Source organism: Kogia breviceps, chromosome 10, assembly GCF_026419965.1.
Source record: "Kogia breviceps isolate mKogBre1 chromosome 10, mKogBre1 haplotype 1, whole genome shotgun sequence".
Lineage (NCBI taxonomy): Eukaryota > Metazoa > Chordata > Mammalia > Artiodactyla > Physeteridae > Kogia > Kogia breviceps.
In genome coordinates this window covers 3020002-3032500 of record NC_081319.1, presented here as the reverse complement: position 1 = coordinate 3032500, position 12499 = coordinate 3020002, and the positions used below count along the sequence as shown (strand labels likewise).

General features: G+C 60.9%; 2 protein-coding genes across 5 annotated transcripts in view; both read right to left on the bottom strand.

Moving 5' to 3' along the window:
• Positions 1-4336, bottom strand: part of LOC131763648 (guanine nucleotide exchange factor subunit RIC1-like) — an 8976-nt gene extending 4640 nt beyond the window's left edge. The window contains exon 1 of the mRNA XM_059076046.1: positions 4322-4336. Coding sequence (XP_058932029.1) covers positions 4322-4336 — 15 coding nt within the window. The remainder of the gene's footprint in view (positions 1-4321) is intronic.
• Positions 1-12060, bottom strand: part of FBLN2 (fibulin 2) — a 69820-nt gene extending 57760 nt beyond the window's left edge. For 2 of the 4 annotated variants that reach the window (XM_067043356.1, XM_067043358.1), the window contains exon 1: positions 11932-12020. The gene's annotated coding sequence lies outside the window, so the exon portion shown is untranslated. Of the gene's footprint in view, positions 1-11931 lie in introns of all 4 variants that reach the window. The other 2 variants (XM_067043357.1, XM_067043355.1) reach the window with 2 other exon arrangements.
• Between the last annotated feature and the right edge of the window lie 439 nt (positions 12061-12499).

The window sequence follows — 12499 nt, the reverse complement described above, 5'->3', positions numbered from 1 at the left end:
GCAGAAAATTGAACCCAGCAGCATGTTACAGGGATAGTAACATATTGTGTCCAAATAGGGTTTTACCTCAGGAATGCAAACTAGTGCAATAGCAACAAATCAATGCAATTCACTAGAAGGCAAATCCACGTGATCAGTTCAGTAGATGCTAGTCAATAATCTTCAACATTTTGTGACTAAAAGCCCTGAGAAAAGTAAGCTTCTCCTGGTAAAGGCGATCATCTACTAGGTCCCTACGGGAGGGGCCCCTCCGTACCAGGCACTGAGAATGGGTTTACCCATCACCCCTCTCACAGAATAAACTGGCCTTTGGGGGATTTAATTCCTCCCCTGAAAGGAAGACAAAGGTAGAAGATAAACTTTGGGGTCCATCTCTCCCCCAGAGCCTCCCAAACCATGGTATGGCCCCTTCTCACTCCTTCTCCAGATCCTGGAGTTGAGTCCAGGGGTCCGTCTACACTAAGAAACCGTTCCAGGAGGTGAGGGAGTCCCCAGAGCGGGGCCCGGACCCCGTCCTCACCCCACCTCTGAGCTCACGCAGACCGTCTCCTGCTTTCTCTTTTCCTTCTCCTTTGGATACAAGATGTGTTTTCAAGGGAAGCTGAAAGACCGAGGGTCCCTGCGTGAGAGGTGCGTGTACATGCGGGTCCGTGTGAGTGCTGGGGGGCCGGCAGGCGGGGGGGAGTTTGGGTGTGTAAGTGCATCTGTGTGTATGTGAAATTTAAGTCTGTGTGAGCGTGGGCAGGTGTGTGCACATGAGGCATATGTAGGCATGTACGTGTGTGTGTGTGTGTGTGTGTGAGCATGCGTGTGCATACACACGCATGCTGGGCCGCCCTTACCTGGTGGGTCCTGTCCCTTCTCCAGCCCCAGCAGGGGGCAGGGGGTCCCTAGTCCCCAAAGCCCCTGACCCTGACTCTCCGCCCAGACCACGCCGCTTCCTAGAACCCAGGACTTGCTTCCTGCTCCCGCCGGGTTCACAGCTGCACTGGAGCCCGTCAGCGCCTAAGGCATCACGTGTCCTGTCAGGTCTCAGCGCAGGCAGCCCTGCCAACATCCCCCGCCCTGGGAGGCGCGTTCTGCTACCACCTCCTCTCTAAGCAGACGGGATGCTCACTGGGGCCGCCCTGGGAGGCGCGTTCTGCTACCACCTCCTCTCTCACCAGACGGGATGCTCACTGGGGCCGAGGCTGGCAGGTTCCCTCCCCACGCTAGGAGCTGACACCTCACACGGATGAGACGGAGGCAGGGACGCTGCTCTCCTGCTCAGCCCTGACCCGGGCTCTGGCCCACATGGGCACTCAGATGCTTTTGGTGGGTGGCAGGGTGGGGATGGGTGGATTGATTAACTTGCACGGCCCCAGCACAGGGCTGACACAGGACACGAGGTGAGTTACAAACGTGAGTGTCACCAACACTCATCCCCGTAGGGCCTTCAAAGACGGAGAAAACCTTGTCGACGGCGCCCTAGCAAGTCAGGGACTGAGCTGGGAGCCTCACACCGTAACCACCACCGTCCACCCTTCGGACAGAAGCCCCATCTCGCGTGTCCCCCTCTGAGCCTCACAGAGGCGTAGCACGCTGCTCAGCCAGGGAGGCTGGGCAACTCTCTCACGCCGTTGCCGGGCCAGCGCCCCTATTCACTTTCATGGCCCTGAAATTTAGGAATTTCTCAAGGCTGCCAGCAGAGCAGCTGGGGTGCAGCCAACCGCGGGGTCTAGCCCAGGCTGTGGCATGACCGTAGGGCCCCCGAGGCCGTCAGCCGCCCCCGCCGGAGCAGAGACGGGCAGCAAAGCAGGATCAAGCCCTGGGCCCCAGAGGTCAGGGTTCAGACGTGAACCCTGCTCCCCCAAGGCTGCCAGGCGGCTCAGAGCACATGACCCCGGCACAGACTCGCTCCCATCTGCTCGTGGGCCCAATCACAGTGGCCTCCCAGCAACACGGGGAGCTCCCAAGGGGGGGACGTAAAGACCCCAGCGCTTCACCGGGCAAACAGCAGGCATTCAAGACACAGTCAATATAAAAAATAAATGGGCTGCCCCAGCTCCTCGAAACCTTTCGCAGCTCCTCACGCCTGCCCATTCCTTTATTCCTTCCGCCCCTGCGCTATAACTCCTGTTCATCCCGGAAAGCCCAGCTCAGTATCCCCTCTTCCGGGAAACCTTTCCTCAGAGCTCACGGCTGCCTGTTTCGACCCCCCTGCGCTCTGTCCATGGAGTTCCCGACCACTTGGACTTAAGTGTGGCTGGGCTGGAGGCCAGGACCCCGCAGCGCCAACCCCAACCTCCGACTCCCCATTCTAACAGGAACCACCCCAGGTGGTGAAGAGCTGCGTTCACTCACACCGGGACATCCTCACGTTCCCTCGGGACGGGTCCACCATGTGAGATGGGCACGGGGAAGGAAATGTGGGGGCCGTTTATGGAGAGCAGGCTGGCGATGCTGTGCGGCTCTCTGCCCCCTCCTCCTGGTAAGAGAACCCCAACTTCCCCACTCTTCAGGCTGCGTGGCCCACAGAATGGCCAATCAGAGGCTCCTTCCTCCTTCACAATGACTGGCGAGGGATGGTCCTGTAACCCCGTTGCGCGGGCCCACGGTGAAGCCGCTGGGCCGAAGGGAGGGAGCCTGGAGCTGCTGGGCCACCTGACTGCCACACGGCAGAGCCCGCCTGAGAATAACCAACGTGGAGGATGGAGACAGAGCCCTCACGGCATCTCTAGAGCCCACGGATACAGCCAAGCCTGAAGCCAGCCATCATACATTTTAGTCCCATGACATTTTTGCTTAACTCGTACTTTCTATCACCTGCAATCCAGACAGCTGTGATGAGGAAGCAAGAGTAGCAACTGTGTTGTATGTGTCACTGACTAGATTCCTAGAACATCTGAGTCTCTGGAGTTACTGAACTCTGTCCCTGAAGTGGACACCTCCTGGGGTGGCAGCCGGCTTCATTCAATGCCCATCCTTAGGGACCAGCTGGAGCTACAGTCACTGTCAGGACTAAGTGACCCCACCACTAGCCACAGCCGACTGACTGGCCCAGAGTGGAGGTGTGCCCAAGCTGGGCCAATCAGAGCTCTCCCCCAACAAACTGGGCCAATGAGAGTTCTTCACCCTCAGCTCAGCCAATCAGAGCTCCCCCACCCCAAACTGGGCCAATCAGAGCTCTTCCCCAGGATTTTGAACTGGAACTAGAAGAAAACACAGACCATCTCTGGTGGGAAGAAACTGTGAGTTGAGGGTGTGCATATTTAAGACATTTTGAGAGAATCAACCAGACTCACAGAAAAAAGCAGAGACAAAAAAAGATGGGGCGTGAGGCAGCCTTGGTGGCATGGAGTCCCCGGCCCCACACTGACCATGCAGGGACCCCCTCAGACACAGATAAGCCCATATGAGGGAGAACCTCCCCCACAGCAATGGGAAGGCCCCTCCTGACGCCAGGAGCAGGGAGAGCATTATGGGGGTCTGATCCCAGGTCGTGGTGGGCTACCTGGCCGTGTGCTCAGGCTCCACCATCCCTGTGGGACCCCCCGGAGTCTGAGGCCAAGGAAGGGACACTCCTCCCACTCCACGCATGGGAAGCCACAGCCACGCCGAGGAGGTGTACCTGGGTCAGGCATGTCCTGCCGTGGGGACAGGCAGGTGATGTCACCACAACCTTTCCATCCCCAGCAATCCCTTAAACGATTCTCTCTCACTTGTGAGAGTGTAAGGTCGGGCACTCAGAAAACACATTAGGGGACTGGTGGCGTAGTGGCTGGGAGTCCACCTGCCAGTGCAGGGGACACGGGTTCGAGCCCTGGTCCGGGAGGATCCCACGTGCCACGGAGCAACTGAGCCCGTGTGCCACAGCTACTGAGCCTGAGCTCTAGAGCCCGTGAGCCACAACTACTGAAGCCCAGCGACTAGAGCCCGTGCTCCTCGACAAGAGAGGCCACTGCAATGAGAAGCCCGTGCACCGCAACGAAGAGTAGCCCCCGCTGGCCGCAACTAGAGAAAGCCCACACGCAGCAACAAAGAGCCAACGCAGCCAAAAATAAATAAATAAATAAATAAATAAATAAAACTTTTTTAAAAAAGAAAAGAAAACACATTAGGTGGGGGGGTGGTACGAGGACTGGGGCAAACTTTCCTCCACGCCAGATCCCGTGGCTAAGTAGGGCCTGACCGGCCGTTACTGTGGTGTCAGTGGTGTGATCCGCAAGAAGTAACATTAATGACTGCTCAGCTGGGCGCAGAACCTTACAGTTTACAAGGCGCCCTCCCATCTGGCCAGGCCTAGTTCCCCACCTCCTCCCTGGACTGGGCCCAGCCTCACCTTGTCAGGCGCCATCGCCCTCTTTTCCCGGCACTGGAGCCGTGGCCCTGAGCTCCAGCCTGTCCCCCACTAGCGTGGACCCCAGGCCGCAGGACAGCCCAGGCTAAGCTGCCTTCACCCTCCAGGGCTCTGCCCAGGCAGCCAGAAGGGCACAGAGCTGGGGTGTAGGGGACACCCCAGCTCCCACGTGGGAATGGCGACCAGCCGCTACCTGAGAACCAGGAACTTGGTCTCAGAGAAGACGTCTCTGCTGGAGGGACAGCAGCCTCCTCTCACGGCCCCGCCCAGCAGGAAATGCGCCAAGGGGGGCCCAGAAAGCAGGAAGGGATCCCCAGAAGATGCAAGGTGTGTAACGACCAGCTAGAGGGTCCTCTCCCAGTCGGGCTGGAGATGACCTCTCGGGGTGAGGTGAGACCTCAGGGAGAAGGCGGAAGTATCGGCGGCCCCGTGGCGAGTAATCACCCCCCTTAATCCTCTTACGCGGTCAGGACGGCAGAGAGGTCTGTGTGGAGCGAACCCGACCCTTGCCAACCTTCCTTCGTAGCACAGAGGGGGCTGTGGGCTTAAGGGTGACAGACAGGGAACAGCAGGGGCTGGGAGTTAGTCCTGCACTGGGGCTGTCATCTTTGTTCTCACGGGCATTGCTGATTCGGAGCGAGTGATCCTGATTCTAGCTACAGTTGTGAAAACGGCCTCCTTTTAGTATAAGTGTAAGTAAAACAGGGGAGGAACTGTTTAAAATCTATTAACTATAATGTAAAGGCACAGGAGGTGGGGGCAATCCAGCAGAGAACATGATGGCGTTGTGTTAACGGCCGCTTGAGCGCAAGAGGAAGCCAACATGCCCTGGCTTTTTTTTTTTTTTTTTTTTTTGCCAAGAAAGGGCACAAGACCCCCTATGCAGCGCCCATGTTCAGACAACACTTGAATTCATCTGCTCTGAGGATATGCAGGGGATCAGATGAGGGAGCTCGGCCGGCACTGAACCCCCAAGAGGATGGCTAATCTCTCAGCTCCAGAGGACTCGGAAAGTTGACATGGAAACCAGAGTGAAGCACGGTGGTCTTGAACATGTGTGTGCGTGTGCGTGTTTACAGGCGCCTGTGTGTGTTTCAGGTCAAGGAGGGTACCGTGTGGTTGTGCACGTGTGTCAAGACCATTGCGGGGAGACTCAAAGAACAGAATTTTCTGGAGCGCCAAAAGCTCACTTGGTGATCGCAGACACAGCTGGATGAGAGACCCAGGCTGAGGCAGGAAGAACTCTGGGAGGCTTATCAACGATGGGTGAGCCCGGAGCACGAGGCCCAGGGCGGCCGGCCCTGATGCAGACGACGGCATCTCAGTGGTCACGGAGAAGGGGGCCGTGGCCCTCGGCAGAACCGAGCTAACACGTGTTAACTAAGCACTGCAAACGTGCCAAGAGCCGTGCTGGGGGCTTTCCACAGGGCCCTCCTAGGCGGGCACCGCCACCAGGCCCAGGTTACAGATGGAGAGGCCAAGGCCCCCATCATCTGGGCCCAGGCAGGTGCTTCCCTGGCCTGGCGGGGTCCTCACCCCACCACCACCCAGCCCCTCAGAACCCTCTTCCCATGCTTCAGGCCATTCCTGGGCACCAAATGACAGCAGAACCAGGAGGGCTGTCCCTAATGCGCAGATGAGGAAACTGAGGCCCTGAGAGGTGAGATGGCCTGAGGCCAGCAGGGTCTGCTTGAAGACAAAAGCCTCCCGTGGCCGCAGGCGACCATCCACTCCAGGGCACATGGGTGCCCGCGGCCCCCACCCTCTTGGCCACGCGGAGGCTCCCGATGCTCCCCCCAACCCCTGGCCGCACCCGCGCCCCCAGCAGACGGGCAGACAGGTGGCACCACTTCCTCACCAACACTGACCCGGGCGGGGTTGCCGTGGCCGCCCGCATTATAGCCCCCCGCCCCACCGCAAAGCCTGGCTCCCCACCCTCGAGGAAGGAAATAACCTTTCCCCAAACCAGCACTTTCTTTGCAGTAATCTCCATATAAGAGAAGACAGAGGCGTTCTTGCAATGTTTCCAACCGTGAGGACAATGGGGCAAAATGACGCATGGCTTGACCCCAGAGGGGCCCCAGGAAGGGACGGGCCCAAAGGAGAGGAATTAGTGGTGCGTACGTGCCACAGTACCCCGTAATCCAGGGGCGGCCAGCCGGGGGCAGGACCTCGAGGTGGACGGACCTAGCTCCGGCCCAGCCCCTCCTCCTCACTTGCTGGGCAGCTGCAGTCAGGCCCACCCCCTCTGAGCCTGTTTCCCTGCCGTCACCGGCTCAGGCCTCCTGCCTGCAGGCCTGCCCCTCCATTTCCCCCACACACACACCTGGGCTGCCAGAGGGCCCCTCCCCTGCTCACAAACACCCCGAGGCTGCCCACCTGCCACCCTCAGAGCAGGACATGAGGTCCTCCATGTCTGGTCCAGTGCAGGAGGCCAGCCTTACTTCCCGCCTCCTCCAATCCACCTTCCACTGTCCACCCCTCAACCTTCACATCACAGTGCCAGTATCACGCCCTCCAGGGAGCCCTCCCTGACCAGGCCTAGGCTCCCGGAGCCTCTGTGCTCTCCCCCAGGACAGCCGTGACTGAAGAATTTCGGAACTGCCTACATGGGTCTCTGGGGCCCTCGGGATGGCCAGGGAGGGACCCCGGGCCGGCCCACACCAGAGGCTATTTTGAGTGCTGTGTGCAAGGAGAGAGACCAAGGCCCCTGATGTGGAAGGAACCCCGAGTCCAGCCAGTCTCTCCCAGCTGCTCCCACACAACCCCTGCCCTGGGTTGCCCACCCTCGAGGAGGGAGGCTGCAACTCCACTGCCCCACAAGGCCCGGATCGAGGCCCCAGGCTGCTGCCACCCTCCAGCCTGCTCCCCTCCCAGCAGCTGGGGTGGGGAGTGGAGGGAGCCTGAAAATCCCAGGAAGACCTCACCCCTCCCCGAACTGAATCCTCACCACACCCAAGATAAAACTGGAAGCCCTCCTGTACCCCCAGATCTGACCGCCCTCCTTGCTCACAGGGGTCCTGTCCTCCAGCTGCTCCAGGTCATTTGCACGTGCTGTGCCCTCTGCGTGAGCGTCCGTACTCCACGGGCCTCCTCTGACGCCCTACCTAAAGCAGCCCCACCCCCACCCTGGTCTCAGCCAGCTGCGCCGGCTTTTTAGCCCTGGCGCACACGGCCAGCTCTGACGTTACAGTGAGCGTCCGTCTGCATCTCCCCACAGAAAGCAAGCTCCGTGGGGGCAGTGGAGGTCGTATTGGTACTGCCTTATCCCAAGAACAGTGACCAGCACCCTGGTAGGTATCACTTACTTCCTCCTTCCAACAACCCTAAGAGAGGGGTTACGACACCCATTTGACAGATGAGGAAACTGAGGCTCAGAAAAGGCCACTGGCCCGAAGAAAGCACGGCCTGTAAGAGGCAGAGGTGGGATCTGAGCCTGGCAGGTGTCCAAAGCGGGGACTACTTCCCTGTGCCCAGCCGCTACCTGCACAGACCCCCAGGGGCCTGGACCTGTCGCTAAGCTCCGGTCCGGCTGGGAGGCGGGCTGTGGAAACAGGCTGAGGATGGGATGCTAGCTGCTGTGGTGCCCACCCCAGGAAAAGCCAGCAGTCAAATCAGCAGAAGGAAACACCCACAGGAAAAGGGGAAGACAAAAAGGGGGCATTTTTTCTTTTGTCCGATTGCCAAACTTTGCAAAAAAGTGACTTTGTTCCCATCTAATTTTAATCACAGTGGAAACCTTTGTATACCACGCCAGGAAGAAGTCAGTCTGTTCCACAACAAGGTCGGTAAAGGGAACTTAAAACCCATCCTTAAACACTGCACTTAAAACTCACAAATGAACCGTCACCCAACTGCCCAACCGCTTTTGAATTTAATGTAATATTTGAACAGGCAACACAGTGGTACGGCCCAAAATCCAGAAAATATAAGGCGGCACACAATGGGAGTGTTACCTCACCTTGCACCCTTGTCCCCCACCTGCACACGCCCTCCAGGTAACCACAGGTAATCACTGCAACTTGGCCCAGTGCTCCCTCTCAGCGTCTGCCTATGAGCCTATAAGCAAACGTGGATTTACGTCCTATTTGACACACGAGGCAGCGTATTTTACACACCATTCAGCACCTTGTTTTCCTCCCTCAACAGATCTTGAAGATCAAAGCCTCCCCATTTTTTACAGCTGCATAATATCCCATTGTATGGCCGCACCAACATCTATTTGACCAGCACATATCACTCTGGATCTCAAGTGTCTCTCCACAGCCCTGCTTCCCCAGCTACCTGTGGCTTCTCAAGGCTGAGACCTGCCCTCCGGCACAGGACCCGGGAGACCGGGACAGGGCCTCCGCACTCCTGCCAACATCCTCACTGCGGAGGCCCACAACCTCTAGATCCTGCAGCTAGGGAGGGTGTCTTAAAATGGGAATCAGATCTCATTGCTCCCTGGAGAGAAACTTCTCCGTAGCTCTCAAATGTCCTGCCCCACCCCTCTCCTCCTCCCCCCTCCCCTCCCCTCCCCTCCCCGCTCCAGCCTCCTCTCTTCCTGTCCCTGGCACACACCAAGCCAGGCCCCACCCGAAAGTCCTTTCTTTGCACCAGCTGTACCCTCTGCCCACACCCTCCCACCTCAGCTCAGAGATCCCCTTCTCAGGGGACCTGCCCTCCCGCCTGGACTGGGTTGCCCACTGCGAGCTGGAACTACATCCCAGGGCAGGGCCTTCAGTTGGTGGGGAGGCGGGTGCTCAGAGCTCAAGAAGCCAGAGAGGGGATACGCCACCTACCTCCTAGGCAACAGACCGCCGGCTCCCACTCCCAACACCCACTTCAGTACTGTGAGCCCCAGAAAGCGGTCAGACAGCACCCACTTTACAGAAGGGAAGACTGAGGCTCAGTGATGGGAGGGAGAGACCCTCTGCACCACCTGTGCGGCCAGGCCCAGCACCTTCCTCCCCAGCAGGAACGAGAACCTCCAACAGGTACACGGATGAGGCCAGGGCCTGCCCACCATCCCCAAGTCCCGTGTGCGGCCAATAGGGCTGGTCCTCGTTCAGTCAGCCAACAAACTTCCAGGAGGTCACACATCACAGGGACATTCAGATCCCATGAATTCAGCCGCACACACGTGGTAAACAGAGCAGAGTCACAGGAACCAGGCCCCACCCCACGCCACCCAGCAAGAGGCCACCAAGGAGCCCGAGAGCGGGAGCTGGGCCTGTCCCTCGGCCCGAGTCCCTGCCTGCAGAGCGCCTCCCCCACCAAGGCCAGCCAGACAGTGAAGGAAAAAATGCTCCCACCCACAGCCCCACGTGCAAGGCAAACACAGAATTCTGACGCCCAACAGGACACACCGTGGTCCTCCCGAGGCCCTGCAGGGACCTGGGGTCTTCACCACAGTGGTCTTGGTGTCACAGTCACTCGAGAGCAGAGCAGATCAAATGGAACCACAGTGGGCCTCTAGGTCACGTGAGACTGTCACCTCAGGCCCCGAACTGAGCTCCACCCTGACCCCTGCTGAGAAGGCAGCTTCACTGCCCTCAGTCCTTCCACAGGCGTTGTCAGGTGTGAACGTGGTTTGGGGAATTGGCCCAAGGTCCATGAGACCAAGCCCCTCCCCTCGTGGACTCACTGAAAGACTGGCAAAGAGCTTGGTTTCAGAGGCAGAAAAACCTAGGTTGAAATGCCAGCTGTGCGTTTTGTTTGCTGGGAAACCCTTCCTGGGCCTCAGTCTCCCATCTTTCAAAAGGGGGAAGCCTGCGACCTTGCAGCATCACGGATGGGATCTGGGGAGAAAAGCGCAGGACGGGGCCTGGCTCTGAGATCCCTGCCTCCTCCCACAGGGACCCCGGCCCCCACCCGCAGAGCCCAGCCGACGCTGCCGGCCACCGTCACCAGGAGGCCCGTGGTCCAGGTCCCCTCGTGGCTCACACCACTAAGGCCACACGAGGCTCCCTCAAGGCTTCCCCAGCCATGGGCGAGGGGACTGCCCTAGGTCCACTGTGGGGTGGGCACTGCTGCAGACACAGCCCGGTTTACACAGCAGGCACAGCCAACACAGAGGTCTACGCAGGCCGGGTGGGAACTGCGGCCAAATGGTCTCCTGCCCCACCCCAGGGGCGGCAGAAAAGCAGCACTCGCCGAGGGCACCTCGCAGGGAAGTGGGTCCTGAGCTCCAGACCCCGTGAGTTTTCAGAAGACGGAAATCCGGACTTTTATGTGAAAGCTGCCAATTTGTAAATGCTGGCAGCTAATTAACTTTTTAAAAATAATAACAACATGGTAAGAGCCAAACAAAACATGCACAGCCAGCTGCGGTAGGGGCTGGCAAGTTTGCGCCTGCAGGAGGTAACAGCCTTTGACTTCAGCCCTCCCCTGCCCCTTCCTCTTTACAGGGCGGGCGCTGGACGCCAAGAGGGGAGGATGGGGGCAGTAGTTCCCAGGCGCTCCCTTCCTCCTGGCGGGGATCGTCCCCCCTATTTGCACGTGGCGACGGTGAGGCTCAGAGCCCCAGTGATTCGGCCACAAACACGTGCCAGGACCAGGCATCGGGGCTCGCTCAGGCAGGGCCCTGAACCGGCACCCTTACTCAAGGGGCTCTGGGTGACGACCACCACCCAAATGTTCTTTCCATTTCTGGTCTGTCACAGCGACACCTGCTGGCTCGGACCCGCCCAAGTGGTGGTCACGAACCGAGGTGGGGTGAGACCTCGTGACAGCAAAGGGAGGGAGGGCACCCCTGCGGGGAGAGTGGGAAGGGGGTGATGAGCAATGGGGAGGTCCCGGGAGTCGGGCCCACCCCTGCCTGCTGAGCCCCCTGCCTGTGCTCCCCACACCCTAAGGGAGCCTCAGCCCAGAGCCTCCCCCAGCCCGACTCGGGGCCCACCCGGCTCAGGACGGCACGGAGGGCTGTGCCCGCCCAGGGGGGAGGGCCGGGCTCCGCTGGACCCTGAAGTTGCTGGCCTGTACGACTCTGTGTGCAAGATTCACGGTGGGGGGGGGAGGGGGTCTGTTTGCCGCCCCAGGGATGTGAGAGACACGTGTGAGACATATGTGTGTGACAGACACGCGTGTGTTAAGGAGGCACACGCGTTTCACAGACGGCGGGCTGACAGAGGCGTGCGTGTCTGGGAGACGCCCGTGTGCCAGGCACGTGTGTGTGAAGCGCAAGAGCGACGTGTGACATTTGAGTGTGAAGGGCCGGGCGTGCGTGCGAGCGAAAGGGCCTGGAGGGGGGATGCGGGACAGAGACGCGGGGCCGCCCCGCGGAGCCTGAGGAACTTCTGCCGCCTGCGATGGGCGGACGCGAAGGGGAGGAGAGAGCGCGGCGGCGGCGGTGCCTGACCGAGGGCCCAGTTCCCTCCCGGGACGGTGACCCGGGCTCGGGACTTGCGGGGAGTTGGCGGGGGGGGGGGGGGCGCGGAAGAGGGAGGGGGCGGCGGAACCCGGGCGGGTGGGGGTCCTCCGGTCCTCCGCCACCTCGCGCCCCGCCGGGCGCCGGCCAGGGTGTCGCATCTGCCCGCCGGGACGCCGTCCCCACGGCCGGCCCGGGGGCGTGGAGCCCGCGGCGCGCGCCGAGGTCCGCGTGCACTCACCGCGCTGCGCTCCGCTCGTCCCGCCGCGGGCGCGTCTGTCCGCTAGTCCGTCCGCCCCGCCGTCGGCGCGTCTAGAGCTCGAGAGTCCGGCGGCGGCGCGGGGCGGCGCGAGGCGGGGCGGGGCGGGTCGAGGGGCGGGCTGAGCCGGCGCCGGGCCCCCTGCCCGCCCTGCCCCCTCCACCTCCGGGGCGGGGTCTCAGCCGCGGCCGGGGAGGGGGCCGAGCCGGCGCCGACGCTCCTCGCCCAGACGCGCGCCCGGGGCCGGACGTGGCCGCGCCGCGCGTGCGCTCCGAGCCCCGCTCCCCCGTGGCGCGCCCCCCTCCCCCGTGGCGCGCCCCTCTCGCAGTACTCGCTCGTCGCGCCGTCTAAACGCCGAGTCCCGGCTCCCGCCCTGCCGCCCTCAGCGTTCTTTGGCCCGGCACCTCGGCCAGCCTGGGCCTCAGTGTCCCCGCCGGGAAGATGGGCCCGGCTACCCCGGGCACGTTGGGAGGGCCTGAGGGACTTAGGGGTAACACTGGCAGGAGGGAGGCCCAGCTTGGCCGCCCCCCATCCCCTTGCTGCCTGCCCT